This window comes from Haplochromis burtoni, unplaced genomic scaffold (assembly GCF_018398535.1).
Source record: "Haplochromis burtoni strain Fernald_Lab_line unplaced genomic scaffold, NCSU_Asbu1 Contig_25, whole genome shotgun sequence".
NCBI lineage: Eukaryota > Metazoa > Chordata > Actinopteri > Cichliformes > Cichlidae > Haplochromis > Haplochromis burtoni.
The window spans coordinates 2,815,258-2,838,061 of NW_024582386.1; the positions used below are offsets into that span (position 1 = coordinate 2,815,258).

The following is a 22,804-nucleotide window of genomic DNA, read 5'->3' on the forward strand; positions in this document are numbered from 1 at the left end:
ATTACATTTTAAAATTATTATTATTATTATTATTATTATTATTATTATTATTATTATTATTATTATTATTATTATTATTATTATTATTATCTTAACTGATATTGACCTTAACCAACCAACCAGCGAGCGCAGATAGCCGACCAATCCGGTGAAAGCTCTCTGCGTGACAGGTAGTGCTGCGCATGCGCAACACGCTTTTCCCTTTGGCAGCAACAACAACACAGAGAACGAAGTCAGTCTCGCCCCTCCGCTGTCGGCAACAGCATCATTGTCCCCACCGGGTCCGGTGGCAGAGAGGATGGTCCAGCGGAACCGCAGCCGGGGATGCGAATGACAGCCACAGGATAATGTCCCTGGATGTATGCAAGTTTCCGAATGAAGTAGTGACCAAGTGAGACGACCGTGTAAGTAGAGCGACGGAGATGCTGCCCGGCTGTAGGTAGTTGAGGCTAACATATCTCGCTAACGTTAACCTGAGACAGGAAAATAGACGCTTTGCTAGCGTCGGTAACGGCAGAAAGGTAAGCTGCACTGGGTGTTAACGCTTCCCAGCGGCGCCGCCACAGCCTGCGAAAACGTTAAAACTACCGGCAAAGGGTTTTGTTCGGCAGCATTACAGAAACTACACACCTACTACTCGCTTCCCAGTTGGGGTAGTAATTCAAGCAGACTGTACGGTTGCTGAACAAAGGAGCTTTAACCAAGGGGCCGCATGGACACAAACATGAAGAGAGAAGTCGGCCACTGTTTGTTTTGTGCTCCATTTCATGCTGACACACTTCGGAGACACCCACACGAGGTCTGACCTGAATATTTAGCCGATATACGGCGACCCAGCTAATTTTGGTAAAATGCCCAGCTGCTAGTGAAGTCAGTCGCGCTGTATTATCGTATTATTTTTATTATTATTAATGTTGTAACGCAGCTTCTGCCTTTGACTCACAAGTTTTATGCCCCTTTTAACGACCATACATTGTCCCGCAGCAGTTATAGAGTGGCTTGATTGCCCAGAGTTTGGGTAGGTTTTACCACTGACGTGTTACAGTTGACAGCAACTTTTGATAACAGCAGCAACACTCCAGTGGCTGTCATGTTTTATGTGTGTTTGATTGTTTTTTGTTTTTCATTTAAAGCGATCGCTTTAAATTAGGCTTGTGACAGGTTGAACGTAAATGCTTTGATCCTCTTTGAATTTACTTTCACAATAGTTTGCAGCACATCATAACTGGTAAAACCTAAAAATCAGAGGAACGTAAGATTGGCAAATTCAAGGAAACCCTCAAACAAAGTGTGTGTGTTTTCAGAACAGCTTCGGGACTCTTTGGGGTTGGCTGTAAAATGCTCGGGAAGGCCCTCCATCCCTCCAGCTTTGATAAACATGATAATGCTAAATTTGTTGCATCAGTCCAAAATTTCTCCTAATAGCTGTTTCAGTTGGACTTAAATAATATTATTATCATTTTCATGCGTATTAAACTATTCAGTGACCCCAGTGTGCCCTACAAATGGTTGCATTGTCATCCAACCCACCACCAACATAACCGAGCAACTTGATCCCCACACTATAGGGGAAAGAGGGTATGGTTTTTCCTTTTAAGCTGTTGCCTAACAGGACTGACTGAAACCCAGCATTGAATGCCTGTTTTGTAATTAGATCTCAAATCATTAGTCAGTTATTGGATCAGCAGAAAAATAATCCACAACCCGGTCCCTCAGCCACACACTGCCATATTCTGTCTTCTCTAAAATTCAGATTTGCTGGTATGAATGCTATTATAAATCACTGGTCAGTAAGGACAGTCTTTTTTGTGTCATCTTACAATTTATGACACTGAAACAACTGTTTTCTGTCATTTTATTGACTAAGGATGAGACTAGACTGCTAATAAATAAGTAAAGAATAACTGCTAGTCAAAATCCTAATGACATTAAATCTTGTTTGATATTAAGTGATTCATTTGTCTATAAAAAAAAAAGAAAGCAAAGAGCAATCCATTACTTGTTTTGTTGCAATAGTTGCAGACTCTTTCCAAACTATCACCATAAATTGCTTTTTTTGCATGATTTGGTCTAAATGGGGGTGTGTTGCTGACTGGGTTTCCGAGAAGCTCGAGCACCATGACTGAGTCCTTGTTAGTGGGAGTCATCTGACGGGATTCATGTGTTTAGGATTCTTGAGCTCATGAGTCATTACGTCACAACTATTGCATTGCTTAAAATGGGGAAGACCATATGTATCAGAGGCCTGTTCTGAGTAGCTCTGTGTTATGAGGCTAACTAAATATTGTTGACTTTCAAGCGTGATTCATAAAACATGCCTCTGAAATTCAGCCTAGCAGATGAGTGCCAAGTTAACTAGCAGTGGAACACTTACTGTGCCTCAGTTCCACCCCACCATCGAATGATGTGTAATAAAGTCAATAGCTGCACTCCCACTGTGAACAGCGGCACTTGTGATCGCTGGAATTCCAAAATTCCTTCATGTCCAAACTTCCTGTCCTTATTTAGTATGAGAGACAGAGAGGGAGGTACGTGGAGATGTGAAGTGAACTGGAAGTAAACCAGCATGCACAAAACAGAGCCAAACAGACAGACTGACCTATTAACTACAGTCCCCACCACCACCACCCCCCCCCCCACGACCCCCTCCACGACCTCCCTCCAGATATACACAAACACACACAAGATCCGGTCTGCTGTGTGCATCACGAGAGAACTTGCAGTGGCTATTATTCACCGGTCTGTCAGTGTGTATTTTTCCTGTCTGTGTCCCTTTCTGTCACAGCAAAGAAAAGGGAGGCAGTCAGCCATGTTATTCAAATGTTCCAGAGCCCGGCCAGCCAGCGGCCAACTGTAGCCGGGCTAAAAAGAGGCTCTTTGTGAAGGCCAGACAGATGGCTATAGAATGAAGACTGTAATGATACCCTCAACAGCGCAATACACACAGAGGCCCATGCACTCATTACACAGTCCACTCATTACAGCATGTAATACCGTGTGTTAAAGGCACACCAAACTGTGTAAGTGTTTGTGAGTAAGAGAGAGAAAGGAGAGGTGGAGAAGACGAGTACATCAAGCAGAGATAATGTACAATATGTGAAAGGACAGAGAGTGTTTGTTTGTGTCCCATATCTCTCATCTCTTATATTGCTTGAGATATAGATAGATGGATAGATGGATGGATGGATGGATCGATCGATCGATAGATATAGATATGGGGGGGAAAAAGCTTTCCAGGCCAGTTTTTCTTTTTAAGGGAATGGTGGGAATCCAACGGTTATATTTTGATAACCTGTGAATCTGCAGTAGGTTTATAAGCTGTTGCTGGGAGAGTAAGCTCTGCTGGGGCAGCCATAGCTATGACGCTTGTGATTCTTTCGTTTAGCGGCTGAGGGGCAAAGTAAAACTGGTTTGGGTCCAGCATGTTAGTGCTGCATGGTTTAACACACTCTCACAGTCTCAGTAGCAGAAGAGCATGTAAACAGTCGAAGACATGCAGATCTTTTTTTTTTATCTTACAACAGTGACCTAACTGGACACAATGGTCCAGAATGGTCAGTTGTGGTAATATCGACTGTGTCTTTCATCAACCAACTAACAAATCAATGGCTTGGATATCATCAACCTTCCCCTCTGGCCTGGCTTCTTTACAACTGTCTTTTTTTTCTGTCTCTCTGTTTTCTTTTCTATTTTCTATAAAATGGCATCTGTCCATCTAACACACAGCTAATCAATGAATGGACTCAATCGATTGTTTGCCTTTTTTTTCATCTGCTCTTATTCCTTCTTTCCAACTTCATTTTCTCTCTAATCAATTCCCACCTTTCTCTTCTTTGCAGGGAAGGAAACGCTGAACCATGTTGCTCTAAGTCGTGACCTGTGGAGTACGGGGGGGTGGAGAAAGAGGAGGAGGAGGAAGAGAGGAGTAGTGAGGCATTGGCCACAGCTTCGTTTTAGGTGGCCGTTTGCGAGCCCGAAGCGATGGGAAACACAGCCACCAAGTTCCGCAAGTCCCTTGTGAACGGTGACGAGGCCCTGGCCTGGCAGCTGTACGAGGGCAACCCTCAGTTCAGGGACGGTCTGGACCCAAACGCATCGTATGGAGAGCAGTACCAGCACAACACACCCATGCACTATGTGTGCCGCCACGCCATGACACGTCTGCTCAGGTAAAAGTCAGTCTCATGCAATGCAGCAGTTATCCAGTGCAGTTAGGAGGGCAGTGAGTCATGTTAAATTGAATAACAATTAGCAGCATGTCAGATTTAAGACATTTCTGAGAATCACCATATCTGTAATTGCCTTTGATGGCAAGAAAGGCCACTTAATGTGCGGAGGCCCAAAGACGCCAGTCGCATATATACTGTAAGATTATGTAAATGATGTTACAGGGAGCGGGGAAAGTGCATTAGCCATGAGGAGCTGTGGAAATAAAATGTAGTTAGACCCTTAAAGGCACTTACTTTGTAAGATATAAAACTGCAAGCCACCATCTCAAAAATGACCAATGGCTTGAATGAGCACTTCTGAGAGTCTCGTTAAAGGTTCTGATTTTTATTTTTTTTGTTGTTGTTTTAATACACGATGAGTTCACGGGATCTGTTATCAGAACTGCTATTTCTAGGCTGACCGTGCACACAACAGCTGTTTTCTCTGTCATTCTGTTTTGTTTTATGTTATTCAGCACAGAAGAAAACTTGGCTTAAGTATTGCTCCCCTGCTGTCTTTGAAACGAGCTGGTCCTGCTGGATTTGTTAGGCCTCAGTCACGCAGACCTCGAGACTGATTGCTGCTCCCTGCTGGTCGCTAGGGAAAAATGTTATTCCCTGACTGGTTGGCGAATGGTTGCTGGAAATTGATCGCAAAGAGAGTGCTGCATTGAAAACTTCTTTGTGATTACTCTGGTTGATAGCAGATTGCCTGTAGTTTGCGTGGAAGATGCCGACTTGTCTGTAAACACTTGGTATTTACTCTTAAGAGCTGTAGTGACACTTGAGAATGCTTCACAAACCAGAAGTGGAGAATGTAGCCTTCTGTGTAAAAGTTGTACAATCACCATTCCAGACATAGAAACTGCACAGCCCTAAATATACAGAAAGAACAGTGGATGGCGGGGATGGGAGAGTCTCTGGTCTCCATCTGTCAGTCTCACATCTCACAGTTTCACTGTCACTTTGCAAGCATTTGCAGACAAGTCGGCATCTTTCATACAAACTACAAGCAATCGCACGAACCTGCTAGCAACCAAAGCAGTTGAAAAGTGGCTGTCAGTGCAGTATCCTCTTTGCGACAAATTTCACCTATCAAAAAGCAGCAGCTTCAAACTACCTCTTGCCAACAAATTTTTCCTTTGTGAACGGTGGTTGACTGGATGGTCACTGACCAATCTCTAGGCCTGTGTGATTGAGGCCTTAGGTGGTTCCTCTATAAATCAGACACTGAACTACTTGTGGTCTAAGTAGCTTCCAGCATCTGTCCGCCTTTGGTTGTTCGACAAATTAACACCTCTTGGATGTTTGCTGCAGGCTAACGAGTTGTCATAAACTCAAGTAGCACTCCTGCTCTGCTACCATGGTGCTTGCTCTACTGTGCCCCGCCTGCTTGCTCTCTCGCACACACGCAGTAATAGCCGCAAACTGAAATCTGGTGAGCGAAATTACTGAGAAACTAGCGAGACATTCACACTGTAGTGAAGTCAGAGACAAACACAACATCCTGGTAAATAAAGTAACTAAAACATTTCAGTTTTTTTTAGCTTCACTGGCACATTTCTTGCTTCTTGTTAGAATATTTTTGCATCAGCACGAAGCTTCCTAATGTCTGAAAATACAGCTGTTCAGGTCATCTCATGTAAAGCTTCATAGACTTCACAGAGTATGTGGACTAAGCTTGTATTACAATTTTGAGAAGTTGATAAGGATGCTGGAGAGGCAGATCTGATCTAAGGCTTGTGTGTTTCCAGTACTATGCAAGTCTTACTGGGAAATTCCATCCGCTTTTGTGTACATTCCTTTAAAGCTCTTTCTTGTGAGTCTCTGCTTAATGAAGTGCGGTGCTAAATCACTACAGTTCCTCTTTAAGAGTATTAAAAGATTTGAATTCATTGCATGGCTATTGTGCTGTGAGGAGTTTCACCGCCTGCACACTTTCTCAAAACAAGAGTTCGCAGAAATAGACAGACAGCACCATCAACAGCAATCAAGTCAACAGACTGACAAAAACCACAGAGTCACTAAGTCAAACACAGCCTTAAGAAAAGGGGTCAAACTATAGAAAAATATAGCAAGCAGCACACCAGTGGGCCTTTGTTACCTCCTGCAGAGATAATCAAGCTGCTGGCCTTGACCATGACAGCTGATTCAGTGACTCAGTAGTCTTCCTCCTCTCCTCCTCCTCCCATTTGTCCTCTCTCTTAGCCTTTCTTACCATGATTACGGGGGGTCGGGGGGCGGGGGGTTCATTATCTGTCTATCTGCATGTGTGCACACGGCCGTGTGTGTTTAAAGGAGGTGGAAAAAAACTGAGACTCTGCAACTGCTTAATGCGTCTGAGAATATAACACAGTGAATCAATCCATGTGCTATTTGTGTTCCTTCCTACTAACCTATAATGGGCCAGAGAGGCGTGCTGAACGCAGCGCTCTGCTCCTGATAAGCATCAGAGGAAAGGCTTCTTTGTTCCAGCAGTTCAGTTGGACAGTGGCAATAGAGAGACGACCGAGAAATCTCAGACAAAATAAAGACTCACAGAGGACGAGCGTGGGCTGGTGGATGGAGAGTCTGTTTCAGATTATTTTTAACACGTATCTGCTTCGTGTTTATTCGCTCTCTGCTAGTCGTCTCTGTGGGTCGAATTGGCAAGTAATCCCGTGAGAAGTGCAAACTGGAAAATCTCAAGTAGACCTATTACTGGAAAACTGGGTGTAGTTCAGGAAGTGTAACCCTTCCTCCACGACAAGTCACAGGAAAAAATATGTAAATAACAACTCGGACATCATTGTGAACAGTTTGTTTTTCTTTTGTTGAAAGAATCAAAAGAGTACATTTCAACTGCTGACTTCATTTATTTATTTTTTTATTTATATCTTGGACGCATTGAGTCTCCTCAAGCTGATTTGCTTTTCAGCCATGTGTACGACAAAGTAGTTAGTTTTAACGCTCCGCTGAGGTTTCCTGCCCTCCACTAATAACTTCACAGCAACAACACAAAACATGTGACCTCCCCACAGCCTGCTTATATTAGGGCCATCCATCCTGAACATCGGGATTTGTGCATGCATATGTGTGTCGAGGTGGTGGTGGAGGGGGTGTTGGGGTTGGGAGGGAATAATTAGTGATTATTGCTGTGCGGATGAATTGGCAGTGCACTGTCATTAGAGAGAAGCTGCAGGGGCTTGTGGCTGACAGGATAAGAGGGTCAAAAGTGGAAAAGCAGGGCAGCAGTGGAGGAATAGACTGAAGGACTACACACTGAGAAACTTCAAATTCAGAAGCATCGACTGCCGTGTCCAAATTGTGCAAGAGAGGGCGAGGCTTTACAAAATCTTTTCAGCTGGTGTCCTTACAATTGTCAATCCTGTGACATCCTATTTTTTTCTTCTCCTTTTTTTGGATTTGCATTAGAGAGAATCATTTCATGTGCAACACTATTTGTGCTGTGCCGCTGATGAAAAAGAATCTGTTTTTCCTCGCTGGCTTTATCGTAAATAGGAAGGTGTGGGGGGGAAAAACAAAAAGAGACTTTGGTTTTTAAAATGTAAAAAGAAACTTGAAAAGGGAAAGGTGCTGAGGCATATAAAAGAGTGGAGAGGTAATCAGTAAATGGAGGTTTCCACAGACATAAAGCAGGGGAAACTATTTTACTAAACAGAACTGCAGCTACAGTCTTACTCCCAGAGCAACTGGCACATCCATCACCCGCTAAGTGTGTGTGTTTGTGTGCATGTGTTTGCGCTCACACCCGTCAGCCAGCATGTCCATTATCTCAAAGATGTTAAACAGAAATGGTCGATATTATGCCATCTTTACCTTGCCTCTTCATTTCACTGTCCATTTTACTTCCATAATTCATCTTCCTCTTCTCTTTGACTCGGTTTCAAGCCTTCCTCCTGTTACTGTCAGGCCTTTCCTCTCTTTCCACCTCACATGTGAATACCTCTGAACCGGTTTTACCCTCTTTTATCTAATCTCTTCATTCTTGTCTGCATCATTTAGGTCCTTCCTGTTCAGCAAAGAAGGAAACCCCAACAAGCGCAATGTGCACAATGAGACTTGCCTGCATGTGCTGTGCCAAGGCCCACAGATCCTGCTGCTGCCAGAGGGAGCGCTGTCACCACGACTGGCCAGACCACAGAGGGACGAGCAGCGCCGTGCAGACTGCCTGCAGGTACAGACGCACGGGGGGGGCAAATATAGATTAGTGTCTACGCTTGCATGGTAGTGGGAATAAACTGCATTCTATGAAGCCACAGCTGACACATGTGGTGTGTCTTTCCATTACCAGATGATCCTGAACTGGACTGGGGCCAGGCTAGAGGGAGGCCAGTACGAGAAAGCTAATGTTAACGCCACCGACAACCACCACAGCACCTGTCTGCACTATGCTGCCGCTGCAGGCATGAAGAGCTGTGTGGAGGTGAGACAAAGTCTTGGACGCTATTCAAACTCCAGGGTTTTTCATGCATATGAAAATGTTTGGAGTCCAACAAAGAGGTTTGACCTTCAACCAAAGGTCAAAAAGCAGGGCAGTGCTTAAAAAACAATAATTTAACCCTTTTTTAAAATGTGGTTTAGTTGATTCAAAGTTAAAATACACTTTTTGAATATGAAGTGGTTGTAATGACAGTAAAATACAGATACGTCTGTTAAGTAACAGACTCTTTTAACACTGTATGAATGCTTGCATGTGTAGTCACTACCCAAAGGTCAATTTAAGTTCAAATCCTATTTTCTCTGCGGGTGATCTGTATTTTATGTAACTGGAACAGTCAAATAATCTACAATCCAATGATTTTGAATTATGCCAACTCCTCGTATATCTGCTTTGTATTTTACCAGCTCAAACGAGCACTTCGGCAGAAAATTAACCTTCTGGAATAAAAGTTTTTATAAATCTCACATGTACGACCCTGTGAAAATCAGAAATTCGATTTTTTTAAGATAAAAACTTTAAAGACTTTTCCATTGGCTTCTGCATCCTTCCTTCAACCATCTTGATCTATACTTACCAAAAACTGTCTTTTGACTCCTGTTGATTTTAATCTCTTTCAATGTCTGCCTTTGCTCCTTTTGTAATTTTTTTCATCTCTTCCCCTTTCCCATATTTTTGGTTTCCTGTCCTGTTGTTTTCTCATCTTCCCCTTTGTGTTCCTGCTGTTTGCTCCCATTGTCTTTGCCTCTTCCTTCCTCTGCGTCATTTGTTGAAAGTGCCTTAATTTCTTGTTTCTCTCTATTATCTCTTTCTCCCCTTCCTTTTGTTGCCTCGTCCCTCCTCTAGCTGCTGATCCAGAGTGAGGCGGACCTTTTTGTGGAGGACGAAGACAAGCTGACGCCATGCGATCACGCCGAGCGGCACCACCACACCGAGCTGGCCCTCAGCCTGGAGTCGCAGATGGTTTTCTCCTCCTCTTCAGCTCAGCAGTCACACACAGACGCACACGGTGAAACCAACCTGCTGCAGTACAAGGAGGTGAGACCGTGGTTACCCGATGTAGGGTTTCCCTGCTGGCCTAAGTTGTTTTTAAGCTTTTTAGTCACTGTTGAGTCTTTAAAACATTTGCTTGACAAGGAGTACTGTGCACAAGCATGTTCATTTAGATCTTATGATTAAATTTTTGGCATAGAAAACAACTCTTGTGTAAAAATTCAAACAAGAATTGAAATATTTATCAGATTTAAGGTTCGACTTTTTGTTTTATGACGATAATGAGGACTGGTAAATGTATGGCAATAATGTGATTACACCAGATTACTCTTTAGGTGGAGCATTTCCAGCTCCCTATTTTCACTTGTGGACTATATCTATGCTAGGGTTTGGTGATAATGGAGAAAACAAAATACTGAATAGCAGATTATCTGTGATTGCAGGTAGCAGCATTTATTAGTGCAAATGAAATGAATAGCATTTCCATTCTTCTTTTTCATTAAGTTACTGCCATTGATTCAGAGCAGCAGCAGCAGCATGAACGTACAATAGCAGTGACATGGCATAAGCACAAAAATATCTTGGGTCAAGCTTTTTAACCAGTTGCTTAAAGCCCTCATTTACCACCATATAAATGCATCAGTAATTTCCACCCACAGCTTGGTCTTCTTGTCATATGGAGTGCAGCTAGTGAGTGCTCCAGCGGGACTCGGTGCAGTCATTTAAGTTTTGATTGCTAGTATCTGCTCCTCACATTTCTTCATAGCCTGGTTGTACTCAATGGTTTGTTTTGCCTCAATTGGTGAAACAAATTTAATGTTTCTTGCATATTTTGCAAAGTACTGTAGTGGCTCCTTTTTTAGATACTGAATTGTTATCAGAGAATGACACGTAGCTTTCGCTCTCAGACGTGTCTGCTTGTCTGTGTTGTTGCACAATGAGACAAGCCCAGAATTTATACCGGTATTATTGCCATTATATGATATGGCACAGCACTAATCAAGGATAGCTTTGCTTGATTCACAGTATAGAATAATCTGTATTTATTTTATGTTTGTGCAGCACTTAAGCTCATCTACTGCCTGGAACAAGCTGCTTTAGCTCCTCTCTCTTTAAGGCGGCTTTCTTCTGAGTGGTTGCCCATCGTGACCAAAAAAACGAAACGGCGAGGAGCTTCTGTCTCACAGTCGGAGCTGTGTGCCTCAGATGACCATATTGAGAATTGTTATCAGTTTCCACTGATATCATAAAGATCCAAGATTAGGCGATCTGTCCGTGAAGCAGAGCGTTTATGGCACTCTGAATCCTGAGCTTTAGGCTTACACGGATTACTTACACGCACGTTGACCTCATTATTTGAAACTTTGGACATCAACATAAGCGTTTATCATTGTAACATGAATATGACAGAAAATAAGAAGCGTAAGCATAGCAGGTCAAATTTAAATCATGTGAAGATAAAGAGGTAGATGGTTGCCCTCATGAACTTGTACAGTGTGTTTATTTTTCAGATTCAAGACTATATATCTTAGGACAGTGAGGTCACCATTGCTAATCTGTGTAGATTAAAACAATCTGGGGGCGAAATGTGCTGTCTGTGTTTTGAAGGTCATGTATGTGATTTTGTTTCAACACTGTGTCCAACCTGAACTGTACTTAGTGTTTTGTGTTCTGCATTTGTGCAGACACTGTTTATAGATTTTTAGAATATTTCTACTTGGGTCTCCAGCTTCTTGGCCAGATTGTCCCTTGTTGATGTTCTCTCTTCACAATCCACAACTTACAGTGGTTCTTACACGTATATAGTAATACACAGATCCACAGATACACACACCACGTCTCTCAGAGTCCCAGTTAAACCGAGGTCACCAGCACTGCTGTATAGCTGCGGCTGCTGCCAGCTGATAGCATTTTGATCTTCCTTCCTGCAGCCAAATCCATGCTAATGCTTAATCTGTCTCACCCACCGCCACCCCCAACCCCGACTGCCCCACATCCCAGTCCTTTTTATCGTTTCCACATTATCTTTTTCACTTCTTTTAACATTTTTCAGTCTTATATTTTATATTCTGTTTTTGTTTCCATCTTTTACCTTCTCTCTGACTGCAGGTTTTTCTCTCTTCCTAACATTTCTCCCTTCTGTATCCTCTCAGCCTTACGAGGGGTTGAAGATTCAGGATCTGCGCAGGCTGAAGGACATGTTGATTGTAGAGACAGCCGACATGCTGCAAGCCCCCCTCTTCACTGCAGAGGCCCTGCTTCGAGCACATGGTTTGTCATAAAGTTGACTTTCATATGTGACCTTAAGTAACCCTCGCAGCGCTGTTGTCACGATGCATGCGTTTGTCTCAGTCTTTCTAATAACGTTTGACTTGCTCAGACTGGGACAGAGAAAAGCTTCTGGAAGCCTGGATGTCCGACGCTGAGGGCTGCTGCCAGCGCTCTGGTGTCACCATGCCGACCCCACCGCCTAGCGGGTACAACGCCTGGGACACCCTGCCCTCCCCCCGCACTCCTAGGACCCCACGCTCTCCCCTCACTCTCACTCTCACTTCTACCACCGACAGCTGCCTCACGCCTGGAGAGGAGGGCCTGGCCATGGTGAGCAGTGGTGATATATGTTAATATAAGAACATCAGTCATTCATGATGAAAAATAGATCATGTATGAAGGCATATTTAGTACAGGGTAGACTCGTTGTGCGCTTTCTTTTTGAAGGCAGAAAGCGATGTCTCATTTATCTAGTGGTTGCAGGTTAATGTCTAATCCTACTAAAAAGGGGATCAAGGCCATCAGCAGTAATTCTTTGTCATTCCATATAAACATTAGCCTCTGGTTTACTGTCAGTCTTAAGGAAGTCTGCCTGAAAATCAACGTTGAGGTTTTCTGTTAGGTTTTCAGAATGTTTGACCTGTGAGGTGGAACATTTGCAGAATAAGATAAAAGCTGTTTGGGCCGTAGAAGAAATGCCAGAGAGTCTGATATGGCTAAAGTACAACAGTCCAGCAATCTGTGGCCTCAAAAGTACAGAGTTAATCAAAGACAGAACATCCTGAACTGGTTCTGCTATTGCATTTCTCCTCTGTGTATGAGGATGGAAATGACATGTCAAAGAGAAGTAATCTTATCAACAGAAATAAAAAAATTTGAAATCATGTGACTGATTTGCTCCGTCCCCCCTGCAGTGTGGAATCTGTCTCTGCTCCATCTCAGTCTTTGAGGACCCAGTGGACATGTCCTGTGGCCACGAGTTCTGCAGAGCCTGCTGGGAAGGGTACGCGCATGAACATTCAGTGTGTAAGCGTGTGTGTGTTTTTTTTTGTTTTTTTTTATTGAAGCAGATGTGTTTTAGCTCAGTTCTGTGTGTGTGTCTTTCTCAGGTTCCTCAATGTAAAGATTCAGGAGGGAGATGCTCATAATATCTTCTGTCCAGCATATGAGTGCTACCAGCTTGTGCCTGTGCATGTGATAGAGAGCGTGGTTTCCAGAGAGATGGACCAGCGCTATCTGCAGTTTGACATCAAGGTAGAAGTCAAAATAATCGTTTGCACCTTCTCTTCAAGACTGGGCCTTTGTTCGTTTCTTGTTGCACTATTTAGTGACATTTTCTTTGTTTCGTCACGTTCCCTGTCTTTTCTCTGACATTGTTTCCAACATCCCCGTTTGCAGGCATTTGTGGAGAACAATCCATCCATCCGTTGGTGTCCTGCAGCTCGTTGCGAGCGGGCGGTGAGGCTGACCCGACCGGGCCCGGGGGACACTGACCCATCAAGCTTCCCCCTTCTGCCCTCACCTGCTGTTGATTGTGGAAAGGGTCACCTCTTCTGCTGGTAAGCTGCAGGATTTATGATTCAGACATGGCCATGTTTTATTGACACTGTCACTGACATGTAATTTAGCAAAGTCGGACACAAGTCTGGATCTGTTACATTAGAGGCTAGTGTGTTATTTAACCCGAACACCTAAATATTATAGTCATTTTATGTTCATGCAGCTGGACAAAGGCTGCTGTGTGAGCAGTAACGTCAGCATTGTGCACACAGATCATAATGGCATGAATAAATATTGTTTTATGAAATGTGCATACACATGTTCTAACTTACTACGCAAAAAAGAGTTATTACTGTTTAATCTGAAACCACGCCAGCCAAATCTGTTTTATCAGAAACTTTTACTTCTTTTGTGTTCCCTTCTGTTTTCTTTATTCCCAGAAACTCTTAGGATTCTGTGTTTGCTCTTATGCTTATGTAGTCTTGGTTAGCTGGATTTGACTTTATTAACTTCTCTCTTTATCTCCCGGTGTCTGCAGGGAGTGCCTTGGCGAGGCCCACGAGCCATGTGATTGTCAGATGTGGAGGAACTGGCTCCAGAAAGTCACAGAGATGAAGCCTGAAGAGTGTATGCCTGTGCTGTTTTGTTTGTTTTACTGTAACTTTAACTGCCCAGCAATATGGTAGTTAAGAGCAGCTGTCAGGACGTCTTATCTGGATGTGCCTGCTGTATTTTATGTGATGCTGGCAGGTGTTTAAGTCACTAATATTTGCGTAATGTGCCGGAATGTGTCTGCAGGCCAGGTGTTAGACTGCAGAGATGTTGCTAATGTGTGTGCGTCCACCTGTGTGTTTGTGCGCTTTCCCACAGTGGCAGGTGTGAGCGAGGCCTATGAGGATGCTGCTAACTGCCTGTGGCTGCTGACCAACTCCAAACCGTGTGCCAACTGCAAGTCTCCCATTCAGAAGAATGAGGGCTGCAACCACATGCAGTGTGCCAAGGTAAACACTAAACTCTGTCTGCTGTGTGTCTTCGTTTAAAGGCATGAATGTTGATTGCTTGGTGTATTAAATTTTTTTTTCTGTATTTAATTTTATTCCTAATAAATTAACCTTGGTGTTTTTCTCTCTGTGTAGTGTAAGTATGACTTCTGTTGGATCTGTCTGGAGGAGTGGAAGAAACACAGCTCATCAACAGGTGGCTACTATCGCTGTACTCGCTATGAGGTCATCCAGCAGCTTGAAGAGCAGTCCAAAGAGATGACTGTAGAGGTATAAAGACTTACTCACTCATAAAATGGAGAATACACACACACTTTATCCCATATAAGCTTCCACTGATGTAAAAACACTTGCTGGACACTTTTTTTTTTTGGTCCAGTTTGTTAGTACCTGGTTGGACCCCCTTTCCCCCTGAAAACATTGCTCTTAGATTTTGGTCCATATTGACATAATAGGGTCACACAGTTGCCTGCCCAGCTGTGATGTGAATCTCGTGTTTTACCGCATCCCAAAGATGCTCTATTGGATTGAGATCTGGTGACTGGAGGCCACAGAGGTCACAAGGTGCATAATCCTGCTGGAAGTGGCAATCAGAAGACTCTTACATTGTGGCCATATAGGGATGGAGCAGCTGTGGTGTTTCGACGATGGTTATTTGGTACTAGGGGGCCTCCACACCATTAAATGACCAACACCAGCCTGAATTGTTGATACAAGCCAGGATGGATCCATGCTATCATGTTATTTTTGACTTTGTCATTGGCAGCAGAAATTGGAACACATCAGACCAGGCAACATTTTTTACAATCCTCTGTCAAATTTCACTGAGCATGTATGTTTCCTGTTCTTAGCTCTTCTGCATATCGTAGTTGTAATGTTGTTGTTTGAGTTACTGTTGTGTTCCTATCAGCTCATGGCAGTGTGCCCTTTTTCCTCTGACCTCTGGCATCTGCAGGGCATTTTCACATAGAGAACTGCTGCTCACTGGATATTTTCTCTTCTTACTCTCTGTAAACCTTAGAGTAGATCAGCAGTTTCTTAAATACTCAGACCAACAACAACACCACGTTCCAAATCACTTTAATCACCTTTCTTCCTCGCTCTTATGTTCAATTTGAACTTCAAAGGGTTGTCTGGACCCTGTCTACATGCAGTGAGTTGTTGCCATGTGATTGGCTGATTGGATATATGTATTAATGAGCAGCTAAATAGGTATAGCTGAGTGAGTCTGTATTCACACAAATATACAAGTTGTTCAGTCTCTTTCACTGAGTACAGTGAGTAAACACACACACACAGAGGAGTTTAAATGAAGTAAGAGTTTTTCTTTTTTACAGGCAGAAAAGAAGCACAAAAGTTTCCAGGAGCTGGACCGTTTCATGCACTACTACACTCGCTTCAAGAACCATGAACACAGTTACAAGGTAATACACTCGACAGATACGTTCATAACGATGCAAACCTCCCCCAAAAATCTAAAATGCTTCCAGAGAAACATCTCGTGATCATTTGGTGTGTGTATTCTCTCTTCTGTGTGTGTGTGTGTGTGTGTGTGTGTGTTAGTTGGAACAAAAGCTGCTAAAAACGGCTAAAGAGAAGATGGAGCAGCTGAGCAGGGCCTTCATTAGCCGTAAGTGTCCTGCACTGATCTCATGAAAAGGATTCAAAAGAAGTCTCAGTAAACTGCTTGTCAGCTGCAAGCCGTTTGCCCGAGAATAGCATATTTGTTTTTGCCAAAGCGCAAATAGGTCATGCCTTTCAGACTCACACCCAAGCTTTGGTGCGTCCGGGTCATAAGACATTAATCCTGTGCTCATTAAAGTCATGGCTAGCTATAAAACACGTGTCTTTTCTTCTGCAGGTGAAGGCACTCCCCCAGACACACGCTTCATTGAGGACGGCGTGACTGAGCTGCTGAAGACGCGGCGCGTGCTGAAGTGCTCTTACCCATACGGCTTCTTCCTCCAGCAGGGCAGCACCCAGAAAGAGATATTTGAGCTCATGCAGGTATTTTAATATATATCCAACAAGTGTGCATCCTCTGCATGAACAGGACTAACACCCCTGAAGTGCCTACAGGGATTCCTGGACTCTGTAGGGGTAAACTGTGTAGAACATAAACAAATTTTGGGGTGTATTATGGCCTTGGTGGACAGAGGACTGGGTACATCTGTTAAAATATACACGCAAAAGAGTCGGTTTAATGGTTTTTTTTCGCATTTCAGTCACACTACATTATAAATGGGATGGAAACCTCTTATTAGGAAAAATCAGTGATTGCGCTATTTTTGCAAGTGTAAGTACTTGATGCAACCAAGTGGTCATGCAGAAGTTGAGCAGCACGATCAACCTACCACTGTTGATTGCAAGACGATTACACAGTCTGACGGGGGGAAGACGGTGTTCAACACTTTCTTCTGTTTGTCCTCCCAGACTGACTTAGAGATGGTCGTAGAGGATCTGGCCCAGAAGGTCAACCGTCCGTACCTGAGGACGCCGTGCCATAAGATCATCAGCGCGGCCCGCCTGGTGCAGCAGAAGAGGCAGGAGTTCTTGGCATCAGTGGCCCGTGGCGTCGCTCCCAATGACTCTCCAGAGCCTCCTCGCAGGAAGTAAGAAAGCACACACACAACGCACAGAGAGACAATATGGTTCTAATTTTGGCTCAAGTTAACAAATTCACTACATAGAGCCACTTAGAGGGATTCAGGGGATAAAGAAGTGGCATAAGAACTTAAACTGAAGCTGAGTGTTGTTTAGTTTGCTTCAAATGTGTTTTAAAAAAAAGTAATTGTGTGCTAACATTCATTTCAGTTACCCTGGAGGATCGTGGGATTGGGAGTACCTTGGCTTTGCTTCTCCTGAGGTAAACACAAACGCCTTCTGTCACACCACACTCACAAACACTAACTTCTCTTCGTTCTGCTAATATCATGCCTCATATCAGGCTCATGCCTCGCTAATGCTACTTCCTAAACCTCCGCTTTAGTGACCTACTTGTGTATGAGGTCGTATTAATGCATGACTGCGGCGGCAGCAGCTGACATAGTTTGCTTATGTGTGTTAAGATGGGAAGTCGGCACTCCGTACTGGCGGCAGATCAGAGAGAGAGACAGTCGCAGGTAATTCACCAGTTTTTTTTTTTTTGGCATATTTAGGGACGAGCATGATGGGCTGGATGTTGTTTTCTGTGCTTGAGATTTTGATGCTGCCTGACACAAAATAGCTCCCTCAAGTTGTCTTTTTCTTATAATAGAACTCGAATAACTCTTTGCAGGATTATGCTGACATCCAGTACCGTCGCAGACACAGACCACGGCGCAGAGGAGACATGCTGAGTTTGCACAGCCTTAGAAGCAGCAGTAACACACCAGAGACCAGCAGGAGGAGTGACAACACAGGTGTGGCAAGCATTTTAATGCACCGTATAACTGGCTTATATCAAGTATTTAACAAAAGATTTTTTCAGATTAATACAGTGTAGTGTTCATTAATTTATTGTTCTGTATACAGCCGGTAGAGGCAGTATATTGGCAAACACTCTGTTCTGGATCCTGCCTATATTAATAAATTGTCTTGTCAGTGCACAAGACAACCAGTAAATGGGATTTTACTTTATTGCTCCATCAGTCTGTTCCAGTCGAAGCACCCAGAGCCATCGATCACTGGGATCAATTTGTAATCAAGCCACGCACAGCAGTCTGTGCTTTAATGTGACATTTCGTGTTTCAGAAGGCACGGAGAGGGGCGAGGGTCGCAGGAGAGCGCTCGGCTCGCTCGACGAAGACGATCCCAACATCCTTCTGGCCATCCAGCTGTCGCTGCAGGAGTCGCGCCGAGAACGAGGACTGGAGGGAGGGATGGAGGGGAGGGTGGATCAGGAGAGAAGAGCGGCTCCAGCGGGAGACCTGGTCGATGCTGTTTTACACTCTCTCAACACAGAGGGTCCTCCAGGAGCCAGAGGCTCATCCTTCCCCGCGTCCATCCTGGATCCTCCTCACCCGCCTAACAGGACAGACTCCACCTCCCAGCCTTGTGTATCCAGCTCCCTCCCCCTCCCTCCACCTCCTCCCTCCCTCAGCGCAGAGCTGCTGGAGCTGGGAGACAGCCTTATGAAACTGGGGAGCATAACCACTCCTTACGACCTGGACACAAACACGCAGGAGCAGCTCAGCTCACACCACACATACATACACAGTACACATGCTGCTCCTTACACCACTGAACCTGCCTGCAGCAACCCCAGCAGCCACAGACAGGATCAGAGTGCACTGACTGCCCCATATGTGCTCGATCATATCACCATCACAGACCCTCGTTATGACAGCAAAGAGCAGACTTCCTGCCATTTGAGTGCATATTTAGCCAAGGCTGAGCACGCCGCCTCCTGCCTCCCCGCTCCAAACCCCGCACATCCTAGTTCCTATAGCCGGGAACATGCAGCCACGTACAACAGCAACCCTAAACCAGACAGCTCCTACAACCCCTGCCCCGAACACAGCAGCTCTTACACCGCAGAGCGCCCTGCTGCCTACGCCGTCGAACGTCCCCCTAAATCAGACCCCCAGCCCCCTACCCAGTTGTGCCTCCCATCTCCAGAGCTTGAGCCAGAGCTGCTGCTCTCACCAGTGATTCCCCCAGGGGGCCCTTTCACCCCCAGTGACCCTCAGAGCCTGGAGCCCTTGGACCCCACAGCCAGCGCTCAGCTGCTGGATAACATCATGGCCTGGTTTAACAACAACATAAACCCCCAGAATAACCCGCAGAGCCTGGCTCTCATCCCCTCCCCGCCCACCACAGAGACAGACTCCTCTCCCGACACACACACCGAGACTGAGAGCCAGACCTCCGCCCCCATCCGGCAGCCCCTGGAGGGCGAGTCGGAAGTAGGCAGAGGATCGGCGACCGGCCCACCGGGAGCCAAGGGCGTGAAGACGTCGAGGCCGAGCACTCTGGAGCTGGAAAAAAGAGACGCTGGAGAAGAGGGTGTGGACGCAGGGTGTGTGGCTGACCTGTCGCTGGACGAAGCGCACACACACCCGCATTCACACTCCCAACATGGAAACAGTCCCGCACACACTGCCCCGGCAATGGAGAGAGACTCAGACCTCGTCCTTCAGTTAGAGGAGGAGCGGTCACCTGAAGAGTGGACGGAGCAGGAACACCTAGTGTGAAAGTGACAGATGTAGAGAGAAAGAGAAGGTAGAGCCGAGATAAAGAGAAAGAAAACCAATCAGAGAGAAGCACTGATGGATGATGCAAGATGTGTGATGGTGGTGCCTGTGTTTGGGGGGTGGAGTGTTTACTGTATGTATTATACTGTATTTAGAGAGGACTTAAAGACCTGCGGACTCTGTCCAGTAAAGATGATGTCATACACGTTTTGATTATTTTTAAGTGCTTTTTGTCTGCTCTAAAAACAGACAAATTATTCTTTGAAGTGTTTAAACCATGAACGGAGAGCTACTGATATCATAACACAACAAAATGCTCCGTGTTTTAGTTTAGTTTAGTTTTTTTCTTATTTTAATTTAATTCCCCACCTCTTCTGTTTGTCTCCTAAGTTTGTTCAGGGTGAAGTTTTGGTGCTGTTCATGCTGAAATCCAAACTTGCCTCATTTAACTACACTTGATTCTCACACTAACCCAACCACAAGCCAGTTCAGAGCTCCAAGAGCCAAATATATGAAGATAACTGTAACTTTGGAGCCTGTTTATAGCGTGCTGTACAATCAGAGGGCCTAATTCTGATTTCTGGACCTTCATGCACACTGTGCCTGTTTGTGTTAGTGCCAATACAGTCCTGATCTTTCTTTTCAGCAGACTGGCACAGTCTGCTGCGTAAACGTCACACTATTACAGCACCTCTCTGCACGTGAAGGTCAGAGGCTGCAGAGCAGCGCCCATAAAGCTGGAAGTTCAGTGGGTGCTTGTTTGCAGAGCAGATTGAGTTCTGTTTTTTTTTTTTTTTTTTTTCTGGGGGGGGGTTGTTTTTGTTTGTTTTTTTTGCTACTCGCTGCACATTTCAAATGTTTTGTATCAAAGATGCATCTTCATGTTTAATCTGCAGAGATTTACAGTGTTTTTCTGCCACTTTGGCTCAGTGTTAGTGCACCAGATCTCACGTAGCACACAAAATACAGTGGGTATTAAATGAGGTAATGCATCAACCAATCAAATTAATCTGAGAATAATGATATCCAGTATTTAACCTCCTCAGATCATTCATACTTGCTTTGATTTTAAAAAAACTACAAATATCACAGAGGAAATAATTTGGCATTTTAAGCTGAAGACTAACTTCAGAATGATCCTTTACTTTATTAAACCTGATAAATAAAATACAGTCAAAAGGTTTAAAGTGCTTCAAACAAGTCGTCCAATCAAAATTATTAAATGTTAAACCAATTAAAAGAGTAAACAGTTAGCAGATGGTAAACTAAGATATGCTTTATCACTTTGGATTATACACAATGTGTTTTTAAAGTTTGACTTTACACTGCAGCACATTTAAACAAGCTGATTTTTCATAAAAAGCGAGATTTCAGCCACTTTCACAAGTTTTGTCTTCACAGAAGCTGTTGTAAACGGTGTTTATACGACTGTAAAATAAATGAGAATATATTGTTAAAACGCTGCTGCACTGATTCATGAATCTGTTTGTTTGGCGCTCGTGTGAGCTGGTTCTTTGAGTCGTGCGGTTTCTGAGCCAAAGCAGGCATAACAAATACTGTAAATGTGAGCACATTTTATGGTTTTATGTAACTTTTTATCATATCTTTTCCACTACTTATAGCGCCCTGCAGTGTGCTCTAATCGATGGGACGTGGGTTTGGGTTTCTGCTGTATTTGATTCTTTTTATTCCTTTAATTATAGAGAAGATGTTTCTTTCTGTTGAGACCAGAGTTGTTGGATCTGTGTGCCTTTTTCTTTGTTTTGTTTTGTTCTGATTGTATTTATCTGTTGCTATTTATTAGTGTCATTGCTTTTTAAACATGCTTCATAATGAAAGATGATGATGATGATGATAACACTTTAATACACTGATTTTGTTTAATCCCCCCCCACGGGTGAGTCGCAGCGCCCACATTTTCAGCCCTGAATGAAAAACCTCTTTGAGCCTCTCTGAAGGAATCCGCTGCTTTTCCATGATGATCAAAAAACACTTTATGTGAATGTTGAACTTTGATTTGACGCCGCCTTGGAAATGTAACTGCTGGGATGTCATCAAGCCTCAAATCTTTAAACTTTATTGCCCAAATACAATGTTTACAAGGGAACTAAACACTGCCTGCTGTGATGAGGACTGATTTGGTGCTCTGGGGAGTGAAATGAGAATAAATGTGGGGATTTTAAATGTCCTTTGATGGCATGCCAAACAAATACAAAGACACCCTTTGTAAAACTCAAACTGACTCACTTAAAACTGATTTTTAAGCATTTTCTGAAACCTGAAGTGATAAAGTGAGAACTGTGAAGGTAGCTGGCTCATAGCATTGCACGAAGCCCGCTGAGATGTGAGGGCAGTTGTGACATTTCAGGCTCCGCTCCCTGAGGATGGAGGGGATTCACGTCAGTGTTTGGGCACACGCTGCGTCATTGTTTTGCAGAAACATGCTGCCGAATGTCGGATGTGTGGTGGGGCTGCGGAGGGACAGCGGCTAAATATTCCCTTTTTTTTTGTGTGTGTGTGTGGCATCGATGGCGTCATGCAAGCGGTTGCATTAGTGTTTATGATTTAATGCTCCCTCATCTGACATCTTCAGAGTTTAAGAGATTGAAATTGCACTCTCACAGATTATACTTGATACATTCCCAGCTGGTCAAAAGAAAGGGTTTGATGTGTGGCCAAAACTAAAAATGAAAGTGTCAGTGCAAAGTTTACTCTCAATAAAAAGAACTGAAAGTGCACTGCAGTGACATTTTTATTTTTTTGTTTTAGTGCTTTGATTTCTGAGCTTCCATCAGCAAGAAAAGGGAACATGTTCCCTGATTAGTCTCCTATTTATCGTAATGTACATGGTAGACTGACGTCTTTTCACTTCATGTTGCTGTCAAGTCCGCAACAGCTCTTAGCATGTACATGGAAATGATAAGTAAACCCATTATCTTTAGGTTTAGACTGCATTTATTTAAAAAACTTAACACAGCTGCACGTCAGGAGAACAGAAGTGTTAGATTTTTGTTTTTATTACTTTTTTTTTAAATTGATTTGGGGTTTGGGAAGGCTTTCCTTATTTTAATTTGTTTTCATTGTGTAAAATGTTCAGTTTGATTAGTTTCACGATTTATTTCTGTAATCTGTCAGGAGGAATATTTTTAGATATGCAGCTATTACAGCACAAATCCAATGCGGCATCTCAGCCTCACTAAGTACGACCAAACTGCC

General features: G+C 43.8%; 1 protein-coding gene across 2 annotated transcripts; it reads left to right on the forward strand.

The window, feature by feature from the left end:
* The first annotated feature begins 177 nt into the window (after positions 1 to 177).
* Positions 178 to 21,794, forward strand: LOC102307065 (ankyrin repeat and IBR domain-containing protein 1). Of its 2 annotated transcripts, XM_005917435.3 has the most exons (21): positions 179 to 404; positions 3,840 to 4,169; positions 8,214 to 8,385; positions 8,503 to 8,634; positions 9,496 to 9,687; positions 11,796 to 11,913; positions 12,023 to 12,243; positions 12,828 to 12,916; positions 13,023 to 13,167; positions 13,312 to 13,472; positions 13,952 to 14,040; positions 14,284 to 14,414; positions 14,550 to 14,684; positions 15,752 to 15,838; positions 15,978 to 16,044; positions 16,276 to 16,421; positions 16,848 to 17,026; positions 17,229 to 17,280; positions 17,483 to 17,536; positions 17,692 to 17,815; positions 18,147 to 21,794. In XM_005917435.3, exons 2-21 carry the CDS (start codon positions 3,982 to 3,984, stop codon positions 19,586 to 19,588), a joined length of 3,924 nt encoding a protein of 1,307 aa, XP_005917497.1. In that variant the 5' UTR covers positions 179 to 404; positions 3,840 to 3,981; the 3' UTR covers positions 19,589 to 21,794. The 2 variants fall into 2 exon arrangements, with proteins under 2 accessions (XP_005917499.1, XP_005917497.1); XM_005917437.3 differs by lacking the exon at positions 17,483 to 17,536 and having other exon boundaries at positions 178 to 404.
* The last annotated feature ends 1,010 nt before the right edge of the window (positions 21,795 to 22,804 follow it).